Source organism: Scyliorhinus canicula, chromosome 3 (genome assembly GCF_902713615.1).
Source record: "Scyliorhinus canicula chromosome 3, sScyCan1.1, whole genome shotgun sequence".
Lineage (NCBI taxonomy): Eukaryota > Metazoa > Chordata > Chondrichthyes > Carcharhiniformes > Scyliorhinidae > Scyliorhinus > Scyliorhinus canicula.
Window position 1 is genome coordinate 160,577,513 of NC_052148.1, and position 24,367 is coordinate 160,601,879.

Genomic DNA, 24,367 nt, shown 5'->3' on the forward strand with positions numbered 1-24,367 from the left:
AGTCAGCATGGTTTTGTGAAGGGTAGGTCATGCCTCACAAACCTTATCGAGTTCTTTGAGAAGGTGACTGAACAGGTAGACGAGGGTAGAGCAGTTGATGTGGTGTATATGGATTTCAGTAAAGCGTTTGATAAGGTTCCCCACGGTCGGCTATTGCAGAAAATACGGAGGCTGGGGATTGAGGGCGATTTAGAGATGTGGATCAGAAATTGGTTAGTTGAAAGAAGACAGAGAGTGGTAGTTGATGGGAAATGTTCAGAATGGAGTTCAGTTACGAGTGGCGTACCACAAGGATCTGTTCTGGGGCCGTTGCTGTTTGTCATTTTTATAAATGACCTAGAGGAGGGCGCAAAAGGATGGGTGAGTAAATTTGCAGACGACACTAAAGTCGGTGGAGTTGTAGACAGTGCGGAAGGATGTTGCAGGTTACAGAGGGACATAGATAAGCTGCAGAGCTGGGCTGAGAGGTGGCAAATGGAGTTTAATGTGGAGAAGTGTGAGGTGATTCACTTTGGAAAGAATAACAGGAATGCGGAATATTTGGCTAATGGTAAAATTCTTGGTAGTGTGGATGAGCAGAGGGATCTCGGTGTCTATGTACATAGATCCCTGAAAGTTGCCACCCAGGTTGATAGGGTTGTGAAGAAGGACTATGGTGTGTTGGCCTTTATTGGTAGAGGGATTGAGTTCCGGAGCCATGAGGTCATGTTGCAGTTGTACAAAACTCTAGTACGGCCGCATTTGGAGTATTGCGTACAGTTCTGGTCGCCTCATTATAGGAAGGACGTGGAAGCCTTGGAACGGGTGCAGAGGAGATTTACCAGGATGTTGCCTGGTATGGAGGGAAAATCTTATGAGGAAAGGCTGATGGACTTGAGGTTGTTTTTGTTAGAGAGAAGAAGGTTAAGAGGTGACTTAATAGAGGCATACAAAATGATCAGAGGGTTAGATAGGGTGGACAGCGAGAGCCTTCTCCCGCGGATGGAGGTGGCTAGCACGAGGGGACATAGCCTTAAATTGAGGGGTAATAGATATAGGACAGAGGTCAGAGGTGGGTTTTTTACGCAAAGAGTGGTGAGGCCGTGGAATGCCCTACCTGCAACAGTAGTGAACTTGCCAACATTGAGGGCATTTAAAAATTTATTGGATAAGCATATGGATGATAAGGGCATAGTGTAGGTTAGATGGCCTTTAGTTTTTTTTCCATGTCGGTGCAACATCGAGGGCCGAAGGGCCTGTACTGCGCTGTATCGTTCTATGTTCTATGTTCTAAGAGCTGAAGCAGGGAGGAGTCAGGTGATATTAGAGGTGGAAATACAGTCTGTGGCCTCAGTGGTCAGAAGGTTGTATCAAGGTCAAATATAACAAGATGATCTGAATCAGCCTCAGACAAATGCCAGGGAAAGGACTGAGTTTGTGACTAGGAGCAGAATCTGTGGCAGGTACCAAAGATAATGACTTCAATCTTCCCAATATTTAGTTGAAGGTCATCAAAACCGAAGAAAGTTACTTCAACTGATCACATAGGCCCAAAAACATTGTTCATACAAAATTGCATTTCTGTGATCGTCTTTGATCAAGTGCACAATCAAGATTATGTCATGATATCTAACTTACAGTCACATAGTTTTTTCAACAGATAAACCAAACCCAAAATCTTTTCCCTGGCTGAAGAAATTTCTAACCTTATACATATTTTCTACTGCTCAGCCCAAGACCGGAAGAAACTACAGAGAATTGTGAACATCGGCCAGTCCATCACACAAACCCACCTCCCATCCACTGACTCTGTCTACACCTCCCGCTGCCTTGGGACAGCGGATAGCATACTCAAAGACCCTTCCCACCCGGCTTACTTACTCTTCCAACTTCTTACATCGGGCAGGAGATATAAAAGTCTGAGAACACGCACTAAAAGATTCAAAAACAGCTTCTTCCCCACTGTTACCAGACTCCTAAACGACCCTCTTATGGATTGATCGGATCTTTTCACACAACTTCTCTGCTGAGTAGTACTACACTCCTGTATGCTTCACCCAATGCCTGTGACTATGTATTTACATTGTGAATTTTGCTTGCCCTGTAATGTATTTTTCCTTCATGTACGAATGATCTGTTTGAGCTGCTTGCAGAACAATACTTTTCACTGTACTTTGGTACACATGATGATAAACCAATCCAATCCCCTGTATTTTGTTCAGTGATTTGAGGGAAATGAAGTGCAACAGATGATTAAATATTATCCTGTGCCCATTATCATCAAGCTACCTTGGACAGTCGGTTGTATTGCAATACAATAACATAATTGCATTGTTATGAGGAATGATTTAACATGAGGCCAGCTACCTGTACAAAATTGAAGTTCATGGAAACAACAACTAGAAAAAGATTTCAACAAGACTCGTAACAAAATCTGTTTGTTCACGCCACTCAATCCAGTGATGTCACTTTTATTTTGAGCCAAATGCTGTGTACTACCATGGCTCCTGGCAACAACTCTAAAGAAAACATTTTAGATTTGTTGAGGCTAGCTGCCGAGAAGATTCAATAACAAAAAAAGTTTTCTTAAATTAGATCTTTCCAATGGCCATCCATACTAAATGCAGAAAGTTTAATTTTATGCTATCACCAGTTACGCCATTGGGAGGTGGTGGCAGCACTAATATGAGTTTGGCTCATTTTAAAAGCAGCTTTACTGATGTGTGTAAAAGCCAGATTCCAGAAGACAAGGTTTTGTGAGGTGGCATCCATCGTTTACCCCTTATCTCAGCAGCAGAATTGTTGAACGAGGTTTTGTAGGCATGCATTGATTATTTTAAGTTTTCTTGCTGAACAGAAATTGAACTTTAGGAAACAGTCACTTGTCACCACAGGACCAATTCTGTACTCTCATTTTTACATGGAGTATATCGGAGAAGCTGCCCAGTCTGCAATTTTCTGCGCAGAGATATTGTCAGATCCCCTTGTCTATATAACTAATCTCTGCTCAGCATAGAAAGTAGCCGAGGAACCAATTTCTAATCATCACTCAATAAATGAAGCTCTACTTTTATGCAAACAAGACACCAATTTTACCCATCCAAAAATTAAAGAAAGCGAAGAAAATACTGCCTTTGAGTATATAGACAAATGTAAACTTGAGGGAAGTTGATAGCCCACTTATGTCAGAAATCAGGCAATCCTTTACTTCTAAATTTTACATAGCACAAGGTAGGCTATTAACATTAATCAGTTATTACTGTTTTCCAGAATGTTATATCTTGCAATTTTTCTATTATAATTGAGACTGACTGGAATACTTGTGACCATGTACTTTGATAAAACAGAAGAACAAGATACAAAAACAGGGAATGCTGGGAAAACTCTTAATTCTCTCTCTACCCAGATGCTGCCAGACCTGCTGAGTTTTTCCAGTATTTCCTGTTTTTGTTTCAGATTTCCAGCACCCTCAGTATTTGGATTTTTTTTTAAGAACAAGATACATTTCAGCTTCCCTTGGCATTTACCTATGCAGACTTAAAAATATACACTTAGTAATTAGTATATTTTAAACAATAATCCAAATATATTTAATAATAATCTGTCAATTACAACTGCAGCAACTGTTGGTAACATTGGATACCAGGCACCTTCAAGAGGGTAGCAATAGGTATTGTCACCTAGAGGGAGGAGATGCAATTATGGACAGCTTTACTGATGTGCTTATAAAAAAAGAATGCCACAGGTTAGAAAATGTATAACAGATACAGTTCAATACAAGGCAAATGCATTTCTAAATCTAACTCAATTTCTGCACCCTACTTTTTTTTTTAAAAGACTATTTAAATTCACATGGAATGCTGTGATTTAGCTTTTTAATAAATGTAGACTGAGTAAACACACATTAACTCGCAAGATTAGTGATTTAGGAAACATCCCAAGTTTAAAATATCCATGAATAAGTTAGGAATTTTAGCATAACAAGTCTAAAAATTCCAAAAGAAAAAAATTGCAGAAAGGCCAAAATGCTGAAACCCTGAAGCTGTTCAGTCGGTTATGTGCGTAGAACATAACAGTGCAGGACGCCATTCGGCCCATCGAGTCTGCACCGACCCACTTAAGCCCTCACTTCCACCCTATCCCGATAACCCAACAACCCCCCTATATCTTTTTGGACACTAAGGACAATTTAGCATGGCCACTCCACCTAACCTGTGCATCTTTGGACTGTGGAAGGAAACCGGAGCACCCGGAGAAAACCCACGCAGACATGGGGAGAACGTTCAGACCCCGCACAGGCAGTGACCCAGCGGGGAATCGAATCTGGGACCCTGGCATAGTGAAGCCATAGTGCTATTTACTGTGCTACCATGCTGCCCGTATGCATAAACTTCCTCATTTGGAGGATGTCCAACTGCACTGACGATTGGAGGTAACTACTCCACTGACAGTACCATGGAGTACATGCTATTCTTGCAGAAAAATATATTCTATGATACGATCTTTCAAACGTCTCCTGATTCAAGCGGTGTCCTTTTGTATTGCAAAGATGCTAATGTCACCCATTACTTATAAAGGATGGGAAAAAAACAGGAAGTTATAGACCATTAATCAAAAAGTCTGCTGTGGGAAAGTTACCAGAATCGGTCACCATTGACAGATTGGCTGGATAATCGGACAAACTGTTTGGAGAAAATCAAAGACGTCATGTCCTACTAACTCAGCTGAATGTTTTGTGGAGATTACCAATGTGATAGGCAAGGGAATATCTATGGATGCTATTTATATGAACTTCCAAAGGCAATCAATAATGTTCCACGTAATAATTTTTTTAATAATCTTTATTAGCGTCACAAGTAGGCTTACATTAACACTGCAATGAAGTTACTGTGAAATTCCCAAGTCGCCACACTCCGCCGCCTGTTCGGGTACACAGAGAATTCAGAATGTCCAATTCACCCAACACGCAGGTCTTTCAGGACTTGTGGGAGGAAACCGAAGCACTTGGAGGAAACCCACGCAGACACGGGGAGAACGTGCAGACTCTGCACAAATAGTGACTCAAGCCGGGAATCGAACCCAGGTCCCCCCATAAGAGACGGTTAACAAAAATTAAAGCAATCTATGAACTTGAGTGGGGAATAGGTAAGGAAGTATAAGGCAAAGAGCAAATGATAATGAATTCTGCACGCTAATTTGCAGGATGTGACTAGTGGTCTCCCCAAAGAATTGGTACTACGGCCACAGTTTTTCACCATACAGATGTCAGATATGGCTCAGTGATAGCACTTTCACCTCTTTATCAGACGCTATGGGTTGAATTGCCACTGCCAAGACTTCAGCACACAATCTGGAATCACTCTCCAATGCAGTTCTGGTAAGAGTGCTGCAATGTTGGAGGTGCCATTTTTCGAAGAGATGTTAAACTAAAGTCCCACCTGCCTTCCCAGCTGATGTAAATAATCCAAAAGAGCAGGGAGTGAATCTGTCACTATTCACTCTTCATCCAGCATTATTAAAACAAGTTGTTAGCCAAGGCTGATCGAGTCAGATCCAGATGAATCTTTGACAATTTAACGTCAAAGTAAGAGGACTCTGACAGATATAATCTATTTTAAATATATCCACCAAAAAGATTTTTTTTCAGGCTAACTGCTTCTATTTAGAATAGTCTGAAAAATTTAAAATTTCACAAGATCTGCATGCATAAAACCACAAGTGAATACAACAATAAATTATGGATTTTGCACAAAATATCTACTCAACAAACCAAGATTTTCAATATTCAATACTACAGTAAAAATAGCAGAAATCATGTGCAGGACCACTCAGATCGGCACAGCTAAGAGTCAAAAAGCTGTATTTGTTGGTATACACAATTCTAACCGGCAAAAAAATGAAACATCCAATGTTACACTTACAATTTAATTAAATATGAGTGACAACGCTATACAACAGCGTCTAGGTTTAAGTGAACCCATCATGCCTGTCACTGCGCCAACTGAATCAGGCATGGGTTAGTAGGTGCACTAGCGATGGTACTGATTCAGTTTCCCATTTACACCTTTTAAACTTCTTTTAACTTGCTACCAATTTAGATGCTTTAAATATACATATTTAATAAAATACACAAAATTCCTCTTTAGAGCGAATATCCCCATCAGACAGCATTAAGTACAAGACAATGGCAGGGCAGAACAGAGAAGTTAGTTTTTTTTTTTAATTTAGAGTACCCAATTCATTTTTTCCAATTAAGGGGCAATTTGGCATGTTCAATCCACCTACCCTGCACATCTTTGGGTTGTGGGGGCGAAACCCACGCAAACACGGGGAGAATGTGCAAACTCCACACGGACAGTGACCCAGAGTCGGGATCGAACCTGAGACCTCGGCTCCGTGAGACTGCAGTGCTACCACTGCGCCACCGTGCTGCCCGAGAAGTTAAGTTTTGGATTGTTGGAGTGAAGAGCCACCACAGACAAAATGGCTCTCTTCTTGGTTGTAGACTTGTATCGTAAATAATTTACCAAAATTATCACATTGTTTTATTCAGTTATCTAAGTTCATTTCTTGCCTTCTCTTCTGAAGCCACTCAATCTTGCTGTGGTGCAATTATATATAGCCCATCACATTCTTGATGTGCAAGTTTAGATGATGAGTATCAGCAGGATGACTGTTCATCCATTGCAGTATCAGAGCTCATTTCACCTTCACTCAATAGCGATTGTGCACACAAATTGGGGCCAATTCCTCAACCCAGACGAGCAGAACAAACCTGCAGCTTTTTCCATTGGAATAGTTTAGCACCACAATGAGCGGAGAATTTGTCCAGTGCATCATTAGAGGAGCTCCGCTGGTTTAACCATCAGTAAGTACTAATGGTCTTGCAGGGAACTGGAAACTATCCACAGACATAAGCCCAAAAAAAGACAAGAAAAAAAAACAGATTCCTGGAACAATAGCATCAGTAAAATGCTCCAACTTAATGATTATTTTAATTTAATTCCTTTGTTACATCTAGCTTACTAAACCTCCTTGAAAATTCTTCAAAAATTACATTTGCATACAGGATTCAAACAAATTAGGTAGTAGGTGGAGGAAGACAGAATGGAAATTGTTTGGCAAAATGTTTTAATTGTTTCTGGTGAAGCTTATTGTTCAAGGGGATACAGCAGACCGAGTTTAATTTTTGACTATTTGCATGCCAAAAAATAGCACGTCCTGTTCTTACCTGTAAAGGTAACAGAGTGTTGCTATTGTTGTCCATCCTGAAAACATTGTCTTCGACCCAAGATTTTGGCGGCAGTGTTGGAGCTGACCGAGGAAATTTGGGCGGTGCTATAATATTACTGGAGAAAGGTTTCTTCAGCGGAGAGATTTGGTTCATGGTTGTCGGCATTCCTACACCTCCAGTTCTGCGGTGATCCCTTGTCTGCATGCCTCCCCAGGACACTCCTGCACTCCAGCCACTGCTCTGGTGGCTGTTCCATGGAGACTGTTTCATCATGGGCTGATAATATTAAAACATAAATTATAAATACATACATCCATTATTTAGCATTAAGACATATTTTTAATTTCAAGAGGAAAATCATAACGCAAGTTGGGTAAAAGCTCGATCCCTGTTTCCATGGTTAAAACCTTGAGTAATTAGTGCACTGACAGAGCCTTTGTTCGTTAGTAATTTTATCAAAGCCTTTAGGTTTTGAAGGATTTACCCAAGGAAAATCTACTGACCTCTATAATAACACAAAATATGTAATAAATCTTATAATTAAATTAAATTGCTTTTTCAGATCCCCAGGGCAGTGAACCAAGGCCATGGGTCTGTTAGTTGTGTGAAAACTAATATACCCCAAAATCATTCTTCGGAAGGTTATCAATCTTGTGATTTCTTTTTTTCCAAATATTTGAGAAACCACATCAAATGTACAATGAGTAATAGGAAGGATATAAATTATGGTAATATGACAAAGATTCGGCATATATAAAATATTTCTAGATCTAAGAACATATTACTTAATGCACTTTATTGAAAATACAGTTCGCATATCTAATTGGGGATTAAAATGCAATTTCCAATAAATTCAATCTATTCAGATTAAATTTAAATACATTGCTAACCCTATAAAATCTGACCACCCAGTGGCATTCCAGGTTTCCCTAGATGATGTTCCACAGTGCATTAATGGAAGCATATTCAGACATTGTGGAAAATGTCCAAACCTAATGCAAAAGACTTGCCCACAACGTGAAGTCCTACTGCATTTTCTACCGGCCATATGAAGAGTTTCTTGGCTGTTGTGCAATAGGATTTTTCCAATCCCCATTGTCGAGCTATTTATTTTACTGCATAGCATAAATTGCATTCACTGTAGCCATTTGGTGTACTTGAAACTATATCATACTATTTTAAATTCCACAAATGATATGGTTCTATGCAGCATGAATTTATCAAACAGGAGATGGCCAAATAATGTCATTCATTTAATGATTTGCAATAAAGTTAGAATTTTATACAGTGTTGGCAAAGACCCTTGTTCCCTTTTTAAATGGCCAGAGAGAACTGAAAACCTTGTGTCTGTACATGCAATAAACTGCCCAGTAATTTTCCACTGCCAGCACCTCCCTGCATCATGTCCCTTCTGTTCATCCAACACGCTGCAGTATCAGACTGAAGACTGCACCTATATTTTTGAAGCAAATTTAATTGACATTTGGCTAATTGGTTCGGAATTCGGTATAAATTCTTCTCCCCAAATTTATCTATTTTGGGCAGCACTAAACTCCGTGTGTGTGCAAACATCCCCAAGATTTTATTTTAACGCACCGAAAATAAGCGACTGGAAAATACGAATTCACTCGCACAGTTATTAAACTGCACACAATAATTAGTCACATAAGTGGGGTAACAATTCGGAATCAAATCATCTTAACTTCAACTAAGGTGTGGTTGCAGAACGCCAGGGAGATCTGAGCGATTTTTTTCCTGGTAATCATCTCTAGGCGTTGACAACTCGCACTCTGCACCATAATTTAAAAAAAAAGATCTGCAGCCAGAGCTCCGGCTTTCCACACTGCTGCCTCCCTCCCCAGCGGCTCACAGGAGGGGAGGAATCCGCTGTCCCAAGCCGTCCAACACCAATACAATATTGACAGGATGGTTCAACCTGCCACCGGAGACAGCCCGGGACAGGGGACACACACCAAAAGAGATAGTTTCAAATAAGAATTAAATAAATAGGAATAAAATAAATAGGAATAAAACAAAATATGATTCCAATCTAAAGATAGGAGGTGGCAATGACTGTCCTGCACCCGGACTGGCACTGGGACCAGGCTGAGGGAGGGTGGCCGGGCTGTGCTCCATGTCCCTTACCTGATGGTGGTTGTAGGTGTTCCTCTGGTGAGGGAAGGCGGCCTGGTGGTGTTGGGGGTGATGGTGGTGGTGAAGGCCGACAGGAGACCGCCGGCTCTGTTGTTGTTGCTGCTGCTGAGGTAAAGGGGAGAAGTTGCCCCCGCCGCCGCCGTAACCCTGGCTCATCCCGGCCGCGTTAGCAGCGAAGCTCTGGAAGAGGACCGCGCCGTTAATGGACGGGATGCCGTGGAAGAAGCTGTCTTCAGCGGGGCTGGGCACCGGGCAGATTCCCGGAGCGCCGGACGACAGTCCCGGGGCATTGGCGGCAGCAGTGGCTCCGGAGCCCGGCGGAGTGTTGACCGGGGCGGCGGGAGCCTGGGACCAGGCGGTGCCGAAGCCGGCGAGAGCGGCGACCGGAGACGGAGACGAGCCGTTGCTGCTGCTGCTGCCGCCGCTGCTGCTGCCGCCGGCGGAGCCTCCTCCACCGCCGGTGTCCTGGTGATGGTGGAGTTGCTGCTGCTGAAAGCCGGCGCCGAGTCCCGGTAACATCCCGATCCCCCCGCCGCCGCCGCCATTAGCCGCCGTCAGGTTACCGGGAGACTCCATCAGCCTGTGGCCGCCGCGGTGCTGGCTGCTCTCCGCAAACTTCAGAGCGGCATCGGCGGAGGAGAGTCTGTCCCTGTCCCCGCCTCCCTCCTCCTCCTCCTCCTCCTCCCCGGGGCTGGCAGGCTGGGGGCGGCCTCGGAGCTGAGGAGGAGGAGGATGAGGATGACTCCGTTTGGTCAGGATGTCCGGACACTGGGTGGTGGTGGCGGCGGTGTCTCCCTCCTCCCCCTGGCTGCCGGGGCCGCGGTGTTGTTGCGCCGGTAACGGCCGGCTGGTGGATGCTGGAGCCGGGGCGGCGGTGATGATGCTGATGCCTGTCGCCCTGTCCGGCATCAGAAGGTCATCATCCTGCATAATAGGAGTAACTGGCGTGTGGGGCAGGGGTGGTGGGGAACTGACTGAGGGGAGGGGAGGGGGGAACAAAGAGGCGGAGGAGGAGGCGGCGCCGGCGGCAGTCCCAGCCCGGGAGGGAGGGGGAGGAGGAGTGTCAACGGGACAGACCGCCGCCAACACCGGCTTGGCGCACCTCCCCCCCTACCCCCGGCGGACACGGGGGATCGGTGTGATCGCTAACCTTTAATCACCCATTTACAGCGTGTATGTGTTTGTATGCATGCACCTAGTCCGGTTTAACACCGGGGTTAGGGGGATATCAGGCGGAGTTCACCTGGCATTGCGGGGTTCATACGGTTTATTTTTTTCACCGGGACACCCCACAACACATTAACCATTGACTGTCCCCAGCCCACCTGCCACCCAGAGCCGCTCGTCCCATCAGTCCCACCGCCCTCCCTCCTAGCCAAATCAAACGGCTGTTTCCAGGCTCCCCAACCGCCCCGTGCGCTATTTATCTGTCGCGCGAGAGCGTTCATGTTTCCTGTCCCGCTGTTTCGGGAGGCCCCGCGTTTAATTTGCATTGACGTCAACGTCACGTGCCAGAGCGCGCCTTCAGCGCGCGCCGTGGGAAAACAAATCAACGGGAGGTTTAACAGTCTGTGTGCCGGGGGTGGGGGGGCTGATGGTGGCAATCCGGAGCAACTAGTTCTGTGTATGTTTAGCTGTACCAATGCTAAAAGTTGTCAACACATCATTTATTGTGCTTTATATACAGAATACAGAATGTATACAGAAAACTAAGGAATGAGATATGCATGTTGTGGCAATGGAGATATGTAAGATTCTATGACATTGGCATAGAGGTTCACAGCACAAAAACAGGCCCTTCAGCCCAACTTGTCGATGCCACCCAGTTTTTACCACTAAGCTAGTCCCAATTTCCCACATCGGGCCCATAACCCTCTATACCCAGCTTTCCCATATAACTCTCCAAATGCTTTTTAAAAGAGAAAATTGTACCTGCCTCCACTACTGCTTCTGGCAGCACGTTCCAGGCACCACGCTCTGTGAAAAAATTGGCCCCCTCGACCCCTTTGTATCTCTCCCCTCTTACCTTAAATCTATGCCCTCTAGTTTTAGACTCCCCTACCTTTGGAAAAAGATGTTGACTAATGAAAAATGAAAATCGCTTATTGTCACGAGTAGGCTTCAATGAAGTTACTGTGAAAAGCCCCTAGTCGCCACATTCCGGCGCCTGTCCGGGGAGGATGGTACGGGAATCGAACCGTGCTGCTGGCCTGCTTGGTCTGCTTTAAAAGCCAGCGATTTAGCTCAGTGAGCTAAACCAGCCCCTATCTACTTATCTACCTTATCTATGACCCTCATTATTTTATAGACTTCTATACGATCACCCCTAAGCCTTCTACGCTCCAGGTGCCTTGTCAAAGTCCTTGCTAAAGTCCATGTAGACAATGTCAATTGCACTGCCCTCATCTACCTTCTTGGTTACCCCTTCAAAAACTTATTGAGTTACTAGATCTACAAAACAATGTTGATTCTTCATATAAGGTTGTCACTAGTGTTGTCAATCTTTAGACTGGATAGTTTTCTTTTGTGTGGCCATCCTGGAGTTTGAAATTCAGCAAGGCCCTGTTTTCTACAATGCAGTGCATGTCCATAATTTCAATTGGTTATGTACAGGCGGTCCTTGACTTTACAACATTCAAGTTATGATGAGTAGCATTTACAACGCTTACAAATTGAGACCCTGTTTTGAATTTATGACGTTGGTTCCCTTGTTACAAGACCATGCCAGCCCATCTTCAACGTTTTTATTATACGTATAAACTATTACTTATATTCTTAAATGCAGTCTTGTCTGAAACAGAGTCCAATAATCCAGCATCCAATAGTACGGTATTGGGTTGCTGACCTCGAACGTGACTGAGAAACGTATGAAACCTCCTGCCGAAACACCGGGCCACCTGCACCCTTCACTCACCAGGCCGAAATTCCAGATTGGAAGGTCGGATCAACACGCGGTCACCAATTGGTTATGGGGCTTGGCCGTCTACGGTGAATGATCACTGTGGCCCGCCACCAGTCCGCTGCCTGACCAAACTACAGCCCATAAAGCATAGAATGGTTTTTGATGAATAATTTTAGCATCCTGCACTCTGGGGGTGCTAGCCAAGCTTAGGCCGAGACCATGTCAGACGTATTTCAGGGAAGCTTCCGGCAGAGGTTTGAATTAATTGGGACAAATGTCTAAAATCCGTGGGAAACAGGTCATAATTAGCTTGTAAGAATGATGCTTTGCCTCACTGGCCAAATTAATCCCTCATTTTTAACACTGCTCCTGTAGGCAAATCAGATTTGACTTATTACATCTTATGACTTGGTTTCCAGGAACCAATTGTGTCACAAGTCTGAGGATGGCCTGTAATTTTGTGGCTTAGAATATGTGACTGTCCTGCAACTTTTTGTCTTAGATTTGGGTAAATTACTGAAGTTAGATTTGAGCACCAGATCAAAATGCATGCAGTGTGTCCAGTGGACATCTGCATAATGTACTGTAAAACTGTAATTAATCTATTTCTTGAATAAAATGTTAATTAAGGATAGATGCAGTAATCTCACTTTTTTTACATAACAATATCTGACTGGTTGCCAAGATCAATTTGAGGGTGTGTGTTATAACCCCAATGGAGGTCCTGGATCAGGTCTGTACGATTTTCCACGACCCTCGGAATATGAACTTCTCCTTTAAGAAAGTCAGGCCTTCCCCTTTAAGGGGGCGGGGTTACCCATCTACAAGGAAGGCCCCAATGTATAAAAACCCCAGCCTAGCTGGAGGTTGAGGAAGGAGACCCTTGGGGGAAGTACGGTAATTGTATTGTTCTGTAATTTCTACTTTCGCCTATGCAGTCTGAGGATTCAACTGTGTGTTGCCTAAACTATGGGTAACTTATTTTATAAGCAAGCAATACCTTCCAAGGAATGAAAATAATTAGTACTTTAAACTATGTTCTATTGAATCCCTGCAGTGCAGAAGGAGACCATTTGGCCCATTGAGTGCACCAACCCTCCAAAAGAGCACTGACTTGGTCCATCTCGCACCCCTGCCATATCCCCATAGTCCCATGCATTGATCATGGCCAAACCACCTAACCTACACATTTTTGGACATATAGGAGCAATTTATCGAGCGTGGCAATTCACCTAACAGTGACTATCCATGAATTTGTGGGAGGAGTGGGAATTGATGGAAGATTTTACCAGGTGGTAAAAAATAAAACACGCCATGCTTCTCAATAAATATTCTAAAATCTCTTATTTTTTCATTTAGTTGCAGGCTTCACTCTCTGATATCAGAAATGCAAGTCAACTTTATAGGGTGGTTATACGATACAGTAGAATAGTAACAGACTTGGTAAATAGTGGGAGGATGCAGATTTAATTCGCCATTTTGAATCAGTTCATATTGAGTCTTTGCACCTATGCCAGGAGCACCTCATGGCTTGTCAGATCCCTCACTCTGCCATTACCAACATGACGGGACAGCCGTTGTGCAATGAGAAGTGTAGTAGAGGATTTCAGGAGCAGCATCAGACATATTTAAAAATGAGGTGCCAATTTGGTGAAGCTACCACACAGGACTACATGCATCTTGTTCATCCTTCAAGATGTTCATCATCTGGGGCGTTGGGTAGGCAATTCTTGCATGTATGTTGTCATTAATGTAGCCATGATGTGGAGATGCTGGAGTTGGACTGGGGTGAGCACAGTAAGAAGTCTGACAACACCAGGTTAAAGTCCAACAAGTTTGCTTCAAACACTAGCTTTTGGAGCACTGCTCCTTCCTCAGGCTCCTTCATTCACCTGAGGAAGGAGCAGTGCTCCGGAAGCTAGTGTTTGAAATAAACCTGTTGGACTTTTACCTGGTGTTGTCAGACTTCTTACTGTCATTAATGTAGACAGTCTGAGAGAGTCACATGCATTGGAGCTCAAGTCCATGCTACATTGCATATCCAGCTTGAACCAGCAGCTAGAGTACAGTCACTGGCAAACAGAAAATTACAATATATATCCTTACAGACCTTAATATTTGCCTGGAGACATATCAGATTGAATAGTTTCCCGTGGATGCCATATCTGATTTCAATGATAACATCACCAGTATGAAAGGCATCGGTGAGCATGATAGTGGAAGATCTACTGAAGAATTTGGTACTAGCACATAGCCCTCTTTAACTCCATTAGTGACTGAGAATGGCTCAGAAGACTCGCCATCAACCAGGACACATGCAAGCATGCCAGCGTGGAGCTATTGAACTATTGTGATGCATTTCTCAGGCAACTGAATAATTTCTCCTTTACCTTCCATAGACCTTTGTGCCGACTGTCAAAAACATTGGTCAGGTCAACAGACAATGTTTAGGGGTCCATGTTCTGTTGTTGGCATTTGTAGAAGTTCATGTTTTGTTTTGGCAGAGCTAAGTAATCTCATAATCAAAGAATTAGGTCAACAATCAAACAACTAAACAGAGGAGGAGGCTCCACAAATATTCCCAACTTCAAATGGTGAGTGAGCCCAGCAAATTCATCCAAAAGACTTGCCTGCAGCATTTGGAACCATCTCCATCCAGAAGTACAGAATGGATAATCAGCTTCGCCCCCTCTTGTAGTCCCCAACATCATAGATGCCAGTCTTCAGCCAATTTGATTCACTGCACGTAATTTCAGAAAATGACTAAAGGCACTGGATACAATAAAGGGTATGGATCCTGATGACATCCCAGCTGTAGTACCAATAACTTGTGCTTCAGAGTTAGTCGCATCCACAGCCAAACTGTTCCTGTGCAGCTGCATCACAAGCATCTATCCAGGGGTGAATGTAACTTAAATTTCTTACAGGTGCCATCGTTTGGGATTCTCCCCACCCCACCTTCACTTCTAGACACTTGACATCATTTAATATTGGAATAAAAGCCTGAACTAACCTTATAGAAACTATAATAATGGCCCATAGAGCTGATCTTCAACACTTCTTGTACTCTTCGTGTGTTATGGATGCCTGGTGAGCTCTCAGCAGTAGTTAAGGTACTGGGCATTTAAACATTTTTAAGGTGGTGTGGAAAGATTGATTCGTTCCAGGAATTATATCATAAGAAATAGGGCTTGGTTATTTTATAAAACAAGCTTTATTAAGACAAAAGAAAATCAATAGGTAAACCTTTAAACTTCAACACTAACAATAACAAATGACATGCAGTTTCTTAACTTTAACACACGGAGTCCCATTAAACAACACTTTAAAGCAACATGCAGCTCTCACTCCGCTTACACAGGAGGAAGGCAAAGATACAATTTTCTTCTTCGGAACGTTCTTTCAGTATCCATTTTCAAAGTCTACTTCGGTGGCAACTTTCATGACCTCTCTTGGTCACTTTCCAAAGCCTTCTCTCTATACCTGTTCAAAACAGACTTCTTTCTCTCTCTAAGCTCTGCCCAGCCGCTCAAACAAAGTTTCTCCCTGGGGTTTCCAGATGTGAACCGAACCAATCATTGTGGTCTTGGTGATTTGATTGCCCACTCCCATTTATACAAAAAGAACCCAGTCATGCTTTGATATTCAACTAATCTCCCTTTTATGGAAAAAGAGGCCATCAGACTCTGTAATGGGCTAATGGCTGGTTAGACAGAAGTTTAGCAAAGGGCAAATGGATTTGGGGCATGCTGTGTATTCACACTAACAAGTTTAAGTCTGACTGGGACAATGTAACTCGGCCAGGTGTGGGCGTATCCCTCTGACTCCGTGCTAGCAGTTTATTTCCCTCAGCCTGTTTAACCCCTAAATTGTCTGCTACATCTTTGATCCTATTTCTACATCCAATTTCCTAATATCTCCCTCACATAACATTGTGCTGTGCCTCAAGATAAATTTATGAACTGAATTCACTTTACTAAAGCCAAATACAATTTATTATTTTTAAATCCTCACAATATGAAAATATTCAAAACTAATTTCCTATTGTAAAAATCAAAAATATAAATTATGAACTAGATTATTCATGTCCTCATCAATTTATCAAATGTGCAATCTTCAACATAATTTACGAATTTTTATTTTAAATTGTTTCAGCAAAATGTTACTTTAATTTAATTAATGAAATGAATAATTTTAGTCTCTGCTCTTGTTTATCTCTCAGACACTTTAAAATATTTCTGTGAATTATTTCAATTTTATTTCTAGCTGTAGTTCTGTTCACTTTTTTCTTTCAGCTCCAATCCTTTAGTTTTTGACCCCAAGGGTTTAAATTTATTCAGAATTATATTCTCTTTCACATGCTGTAAATGTCTCCGCCCAGCCTCACTCCTCCATCTTCCTCCTGCAGCCTCCCACTTTCGACCCATTGTCCAATGATGCCACCTCTGTTTATAACACCGGCCCCTCCCCCCTCCCTGAAGGACAACACAAGCCTCGTCCTCCCTCCCCCTTCCCCATAAATGATTGGTGAGTTTTGGCGCCTTTTTTTATAAGCCCTCACACTACACCTCTCTGGGCATGTGAGACACACCTTCTCCTCACACCTGTGTTCGCAGCCAACCATCGGAGTCAGTGCTCCAATTAGTGGAGCGCAGGGTATCCTCCAAGAGATGTTAACTCCAAATGTTAGTATCTGATGGAGGAATAATACTGAAGCTTGTCTTGTGCCTTCAGCAAATTTATTCTGCATAGCACAGCCAAGATGCAAACTATTTATGATTCCCGCACACCAACTGCTCTAGTTGTGTCCATTTATACTCTTTTGGAGGTTGAGCCAATAACTATCACCTGTCTTTAATGAGGCAATTAGCTTAACACTATAATTGCCAAAATGTGCACTTGCTGATACATTGACTGTTGTGAATGTGATTCACACCGGATTATAATCTTAATATACATGTGTCTATATTGTAAGTGCAGTTGCACTCCTCCAGGGGGAGTAGCTCTGGGAATGCTCGATTTGTACGGGGCTTCTCCCTTGGCTCTGCCCAGGACTCCTCTCCGGAAGCTGCTGTATAAAGATCAGTGCCACATGGTCAGCCGGCCAGTTCACCGAAAGTTCAGTGGCTAATAGGCTGGCTCTGTTGTGAGTATATTAAAACCGCTATTCTACACAAGCACGTGTCCGTAGAATTGTTGGTTCCAACAATTTAATATACTCTGGAAACAGTCGAAGAAATCATGGAAGCAGCCCTCAAGCCCGGACGCCTAGAACTCGACCCAGAGGATGCAGAGGCTAAGGAAATTTTTTCCCACTGGTTGAGATGTTTTAAAGCCTACCTGGCAGAAGCCAGCACCGCCGGAACAACGGAGGAACAAAAACTCAGCCTACTGCACGTGAGGATAAGCCACAGAATATCCACACAGCTGAATCCGGCCGGTTCTTACACCGCAGCGCTGGCAATATTGGACAAAATGTACGTTAGGCCCATTAACGAGGTTTATGCACGCCACGTGTTTACGACCCGCCGTCAGCGGCCTACAGAAACGCTAGCCGAGTTTGTAAGGGAATTGAACAATCGTTCCAATGACTGTAATTATCAAGCCGTTACCGCGGCTGAACATAGGGAGCTTGCTGTGCGGGACGTTTTCGTGGCGGGCCTTAGGTCTAACTATGTGCGCCAAAGACTGCTAGAAAAGGGGGCCCAGGACTTAGACACTACTGTGGAGGCTGCTACCACTATGGAAGTTTCCTTCCGCAGCCTCACTTCGTTTCCCGCGGACCCCGTGACCTCATCGTGGACCCCCGACCAACAGACCCCCAAGCCTGTGCCGCACGGTCCCCCAGCTACCGCGCTGCCAAAGCCAGTTACTCTGCTGCCCCAGCCAGTTACTCTGCTGCTCCAGCCAGCTACTCGGCTGCTCCAGCCTGCCATTTCTGTGGCCAAAGCCAGCACCCGCGGCAGCACTGCCCGGCCCGTAACGCGACCTGCAGTAGCTGCGGGCGAAAAGGACACTATGCCAGAGTGTGTCTGGCGAAGAAAGCCGCAGCCTCTAGCCCTCCCACAGCTCAAAGCACTCGTTCCCTGAATTCACAGGCCTGCAGGCCCCAAAATGCTGCAGCCTGTATGCTGACTCCACCCCCACCCGACATGTGCGACTCATGGGGGCAGCCATCTTGGCAATCCTCCTCCATGCGGCCGGCCATGTGCGACTCATGGGGGCAGCCATCTTGGCAATCCTCCTCCATGCAGCCGGCCATGTGCGACTCACGGGGGCGGCCATCTTGGGATCCATCCCCTTCAAACTCTCAAACTCACCTCGACGACTACGAACTCAGAGGGCAGTCATCACGGGGCCACTCCAGCACAGCTGATCGAGCCGCTGACTACCCGCAACTCAACGCAGTCACCCTGGATCAATCCCGCCCCAAGCACCTACGAAGTTCGATGGCGGAGGTCCAGATCAATGGGTACAGCACGCCATGCCTCTTTGACTCCGGGAGCACCGAGAGCTTTATACATCCAGAGCTGGTAAGACGCTGTTCGCTTTCTATTTTTCCGGTGAGCCAAACTATCGCCCTCGGTTCGGGCTCCCACTCAGTCCAAACCCAAGGACGCACCATTGCTACGCTCACAATTCGAGGCGCTAGTTATTCTAAATTTAAACTTTATGTCCTGCCCGACCTCTGCGTGCCACTCTTATTAGGCCTGGATTTCCAGTGCAACCTCAAGAGCCTCACCCTCAGCTTCGGCGGGCCACTGCCCCCACTCACTATCTGCAGCCTAACCACGCTGCGCATCTCCCCCCCTCCGCTTTTCACCAATCTCACTCCAGATTGCAAGCCAGTAGCTACTCGCAGCAGGCGATACAGCCTATAGGATAGGGTCTTTATCCGATCAGAGGTCCGACGGCTGCTCAGTGAGGGGGTCATAGAGGCCAGTAATAGTCCCTGGAGAGCTCAGGTGGTGGTCGTCAAGACCGTGGAAAAATTTTGCATGGTCGTCGACTATAGCCAGACCATCAATCGCTTTCCGCTCCTAGATGCGTATCCCCTCCCCAGAATTGCAGACATGGTTAATCAGATCGCCCAATATCGGCTATTTTCCACGGTGGATCTGAAGTCTGTATACCACCAGCTCCCAATCCGCCCGGAGGACCGCCACTATACGGCATTCGAGGCCGATGGCCACCTCTTCCATTTCCTCCGGGTCCCTTTCGGCGTCACTAACGGGGTTTCGTTGTTCCAACGAGCAATGGACCGAATGGTAGACCAGTACGGGCTGCGGGCCACGTTCCCGTATCTGGACAATGTTACCATCTGCGGCTATGACCAGCAGGACCACGACGCCAACCTCCACCGTTTTCTCCAAACGGCACAGAAATTAAATCTCACTTATAACAAGGAGAAATGCATTTTCCGCACAAACTGGCCATCCTCGGCTACGTCGTGGAGAACGGAGTCCTGGGCCCAGACCCAGACCGCATGCGCTCCCTCTTAGAACTCCCCCTCACTCATTGCCCCAAGGCCCTCAAACGGTGCTTGGGGTTCTTCTCATACTACGCCCAGTGGGTCCCTCAATATGCGGACAAAGCCCGCTAACTCTTTAAGGCCACACGATTTCCCCTGTCAGCTGAGGCGTGCCAGGCCTTCAGCTGCATCAAGGAGGACATCGCCAAAGCAGCCATGCGGGCGGTGGATGAATCCACTCCCTTTCAGGTTGAGAGCGACGCCTCAGAGGTAGCTGTAGCAGCCACTTTAAATCAAGCAGGGAGGCCCGTTGCATTTTTCTCCCGTACCCTATCCGCTTCAGAACTCCGACACTCCTCAGTCGAGAAGGAAGCACAAGCCATCGTGGGGGCTGTTCGTCACTGGAGGCACTACCTCGCAGGTAGGAGGTTCAACCTCATCAACGACCAACGATCGGTTGCCTTTATGTTTGACAACTCGCAAAGGGGCAAAATAAAAATGATAAAATCCTTCGGTGGAGGATCGAACTCTCCACCTATAGTTACGATATTAAATATCGACCTGGGAAGCTCAATGAGCCCTCGGATGCCCTATCCCGCGGGACATGCGCCAGCGCGCAGATCAGCCGTCTGAAAGCCATCCATGTTGACCTCTGACATCCAGGGGTCACTTGGCTCGCCCACTACATCAGAGCCCGAAACCTGCCTTTCTCCAACGAAGAGGTAAAAGCGGTCACCAGGGACTGCCTGATCTGTGCAGAGTGCAAACCGCACTTCTGTAGTCCAGACAGGGCCCACCTGGTCAAGGCTTCTAGGCCCTTTGAACGCCTTGCGATCGATTTCAAAGGGCCACTCCCCTCCACTAACAAGAACATTTATTTCCTCAACATCATCGATGAGTTCTCCCGATTCCCTTTTGCCATTCCATGCCCTGATATGACCTCCCACACAGTCATTAGGGCCCTGCATAGTGTCTTCACCCTGTTCGGTTTCCCCAGCTATGTACACAGCGACCGGGGTTTGTCCTTTATGAGCGACAAGCTGCGTCAGTACCTGCTCGACAAGGGCATCGCCTCGAGCAGGACTGCCAGTTACAACCCCAGGGGGAACGGGCAGGTGGAGAGGGAGAACGCAACGGTCTGGAAGACCGTCCTACTGACCCTCCGGTCTAGAGAACTCCAAGTCTCCCAATGGCAAGAAGTCCTCCCAGACGCGCTCCACGCAATCAGATCTCTCCTCTGTACAGCTACAAATCAAACCCCTCACGAGTGACTCTTCATTTTTTCTAGGGGCACTACCACGGGAGTCTCACTTCCGACGTGGCTGAGGACACTAGGCCCGGTCCTCCTGAGGAAGCACGTCAGGGGGCACAAAACTGACCCCCTTGTTGAAAAGGTGCGCCTCCTCCATTCCAACCCCCAGTACGCATTCGTGGAGTTCCCGGACGGTCGCCAGGACACAGTATCCCTTTGGGACCTGGCACCCGCTGGATCCAGCCCCCCCCTACCCCCGCTGAGGAACCCCTTACCCAGTTCCCTATGCTGCCGCCCCCTCGCGCCCCCAATTCCCCAAGCTCACCCCACCGGTTCCACGCGCCAGAACCAGCCATCCCCCAGTCTCCGGTCGAGCCAGAAGTGTATAAAGTTCGGACGAGACCCGCCCCGGAGTCTGCCATCGTACCCCAGCTCTCAACACCCACCCAGCCACCGCAAGAGGCTGCAACCCCGGTGCTCCGCAGATTGAAAAGAACAATTCATCCACCGGACAGACTAACTCTGTGAGCCACCACCCCCGCTGGACTTGATTTTTTTCACAGGGGGTGAATGTGGTGAATGTGATTCACACCGGATTATAATCTGTATATACATGTGTCTATATTGTAAGTGCAGTTGCACTACCTGTCCTCCAGGGGGAGTAGCTCTGGGAATGCTCGAGTTGTACGGGGCTTCTCCCTTGGCTCTGCCCAGGACTCCTCCCCCGGAAGCTGCTGTATAAAGATCAGTGCCGCATGGTCAGCCGGCCAGTTCACCGAAAGTTCAATGGCTAATAGGCTGGCTCTGTTGTGAGTATATTAAAACCGCTATTCTAATCCTACAAGCACGTATCCGTAGAATTGTTGGTTCCAACATTGACACAATGACACGAGCTGCTGGCCAATCTGAAGCCAGCAGCTCTCCGTTGCCAGCAGCACCACCAGAAGCAGTGGCTGCAGCCAATAATGATCCACAGCCTAGCCGAGAACCACTGCACGATCCTTGCACACATCCCCCCCACCCCCGCCAACCACCAAACAGTATGCCTGCGCCATTGGGTTCCATTAAATGCTAACTAATATTACCACCACTTAATCTCCCACCTTTAACATCCTGTGGATAGAGCGTAGGTCAGAAACTGTAAATTCTGTGATTAATAACTTATGCTTGAACTCTCCAAAGCATGTCCCCTCATCTACAAATCAGAAATCTGATGGAATAATCTGCATTTGCCTGGGTGAGTACAGCTCCAACATCACTCAAGAAGCTCAACACAATCCAGGACAAAGAGCCACCCACACCTTAAACATTTTTCCCTCCACCATTACTGCAATGTGCCAGCCTTATGCACTATCAACAAGATGCATTGCAGCAATTTATCAAGGCGCCTTTGGCAGCACCTCCTAAGCCTGTATTCTACCACCTGAAAGAACAGGGGCAGCAGACCCGTGGGTACACCACGAGCCGCAAATTCCGAGTCACCCACCACCCTGACTTGGAATACATCACCATTTCTTCACTGTTATCAGCACATGGAGTACACCAGAATGACAGTGAGTGGGATAGCTTGACCTTGGTTTTGGACAAGGCTCGGCACAACATCGAGGGCCGAAGGGCTTGTTCTGTGCTGTACTGTTCTATGTTCTATGTTACTGAGTGAAAATGCTGGAACTCACCAGAAGACCTGTGGATATATCTACACCACATTGACTGCAGCGTTCAAGAAGGCAGCTCACCACCTTCTCAAGGGCAATTAGGAATGAGTAATAAATGCTGATCGCAGCACCAATCTTCAAATTCCATTAAATAATAGACACATACTATTACTTGTCAAACTGATGACAGTAATTGAATTCTCAACTGTATTGGCTCTCTAGTACTGATTTCTTTTTTCACTCTGTAATGAGTCTCAGATTGGAGCAGGCTGTTGTTTTCCTTATTCCTTTTTACATACCCAAATGAATATTTGATTTTAAAGACTAGTCTTTGAATTGGTAATACACAGGTAAGAAAATTACTTGGGGGTAATCCTCTCTCCGTGTATTGCAACATGTCACAGAGCTCTTGGATTACCTCTTTCGGGAAATTAAGCCTCTCAATACATTACTCCCAGGTCAAGTTCCAACAGCTGCAATGCAGTCAATAACTTCTGATGCCCAAGTACAGATGGATAGGGAACAGATACGTTAAGTGCAGCTGGACCCTTCTCCCTCTATTGCTCCTGCCCTTCATTGCCAATCATTGCAGGTATTGGCGAATAACCCGGGGAATTCCATTTTTAGAATTATCAGCTGTGGATGTTGGTGGTAGTAGAGGATACAGAGTTATAGTCCCCCCCCAGCAATGGCACGCTTCTCCAATTCAAGGATTGTGACTGGCGAACGGGTGATGGTAGAGGATGCCTATTTTATAAAGTTTCTCCCGCTTCAAGCATGCTTTGCTACATAACAGTGGAAGAAGTGATATGAGATGTCATGCTACTGTTTGTCCACAATTTACATATTCAGATGAGCTACTAACCTACTTGTGGGTTTCAACAAGTATGAGAGGCAGTGGATTTCGGCACATTGGTGGGGTTCCCCAAGTCTCAAGGTGCCACGAATCGGACCTATATTACCATTCAGGAACCCTGTAATAATGCAGGATCTTGTGTGACTTATAATGGGCTACATTTTCTTGACACCCCTCTTGTGCAACAACCTTAACCAAATAATGCGCATGAATAAGAGATACCCAAGGTGCCACTTTCATACTGAAGCAGTCGTGCACAAATATTGTATTATGAAGGGAAAATAAAATGAGCAGCTAGGTACCCATATTATCTGTGGTGGATAACCCCAGTGCAGTTCCCAGTTCTCCAGAAGAAAGGTTTATCAAGACGTGTGCAACTACAAGGACACCACTGAGCATAGCATAAACATGTGAAGCTCTGGTTTAAATGTCTTGGCAGTATCTGGTCGAGCCATGCAGCACATTTTGGTATAGGTTTCTCACTTTATGTTGGCAACTGCAAGCTACATACCTCTTGTTCATAGTCCCGTTCTCCCTTTTGAAAAAAAAATAGCTCCCGTCACCAAACTGCATGCGCACACATACATACAAACACACACACAGTCGATACCAATCGAGGAAACATCAGCTGGGTGGAAGGAATGGATGATCAGGATCAGGAAAAGGTTCCCTATCGTACATGACACTGGTGGGTGTTCATGCTACTTGGACCAAAATGCCCACCTTCCTACAGAGCCAGTAAAATGGCAACTACTGCAGCTGTTTTGGAGCCTGGTACCCTCATCCCACCTTCCATTCCATTCCTATGTAGAAAGTTAAAGGTTGTTGCGCTTTGTGAGAGTATTTCATTAAATTATTTTGTTC

At 45.6% G+C, this 24,367-nt stretch overlaps 1 protein-coding gene across 2 annotated transcripts in view; it reads right to left on the bottom strand.

Moving 5' to 3' along the window:
* The window catches only part of cpeb2 (cytoplasmic polyadenylation element binding protein 2), a 159,098-nt gene extending 148,689 nt beyond the window's left edge, over nt 1-10,409 (bottom strand). Inside the window, exons 1-2 of one of the 2 annotated variants that reach the window (XM_038791615.1) lie at nt 9,359-10,393; nt 7,211-7,489 (exon numbers count right to left, since the gene is read on the bottom strand). In XM_038791615.1, the coding sequence (XP_038647543.1) occupies nt 7,211-7,489; nt 9,359-10,297 (1,218 nt within the window). In that variant the 5' untranslated portion in view covers nt 10,298-10,393. Of the gene's footprint in view, nt 1-7,210; nt 7,490-9,358 lie in introns of both variants that reach the window. The other variant, XM_038791617.1, reaches the window with a different exon arrangement.
* Between the last annotated feature and the right edge of the window lie 13,958 nt (nt 10,410-24,367).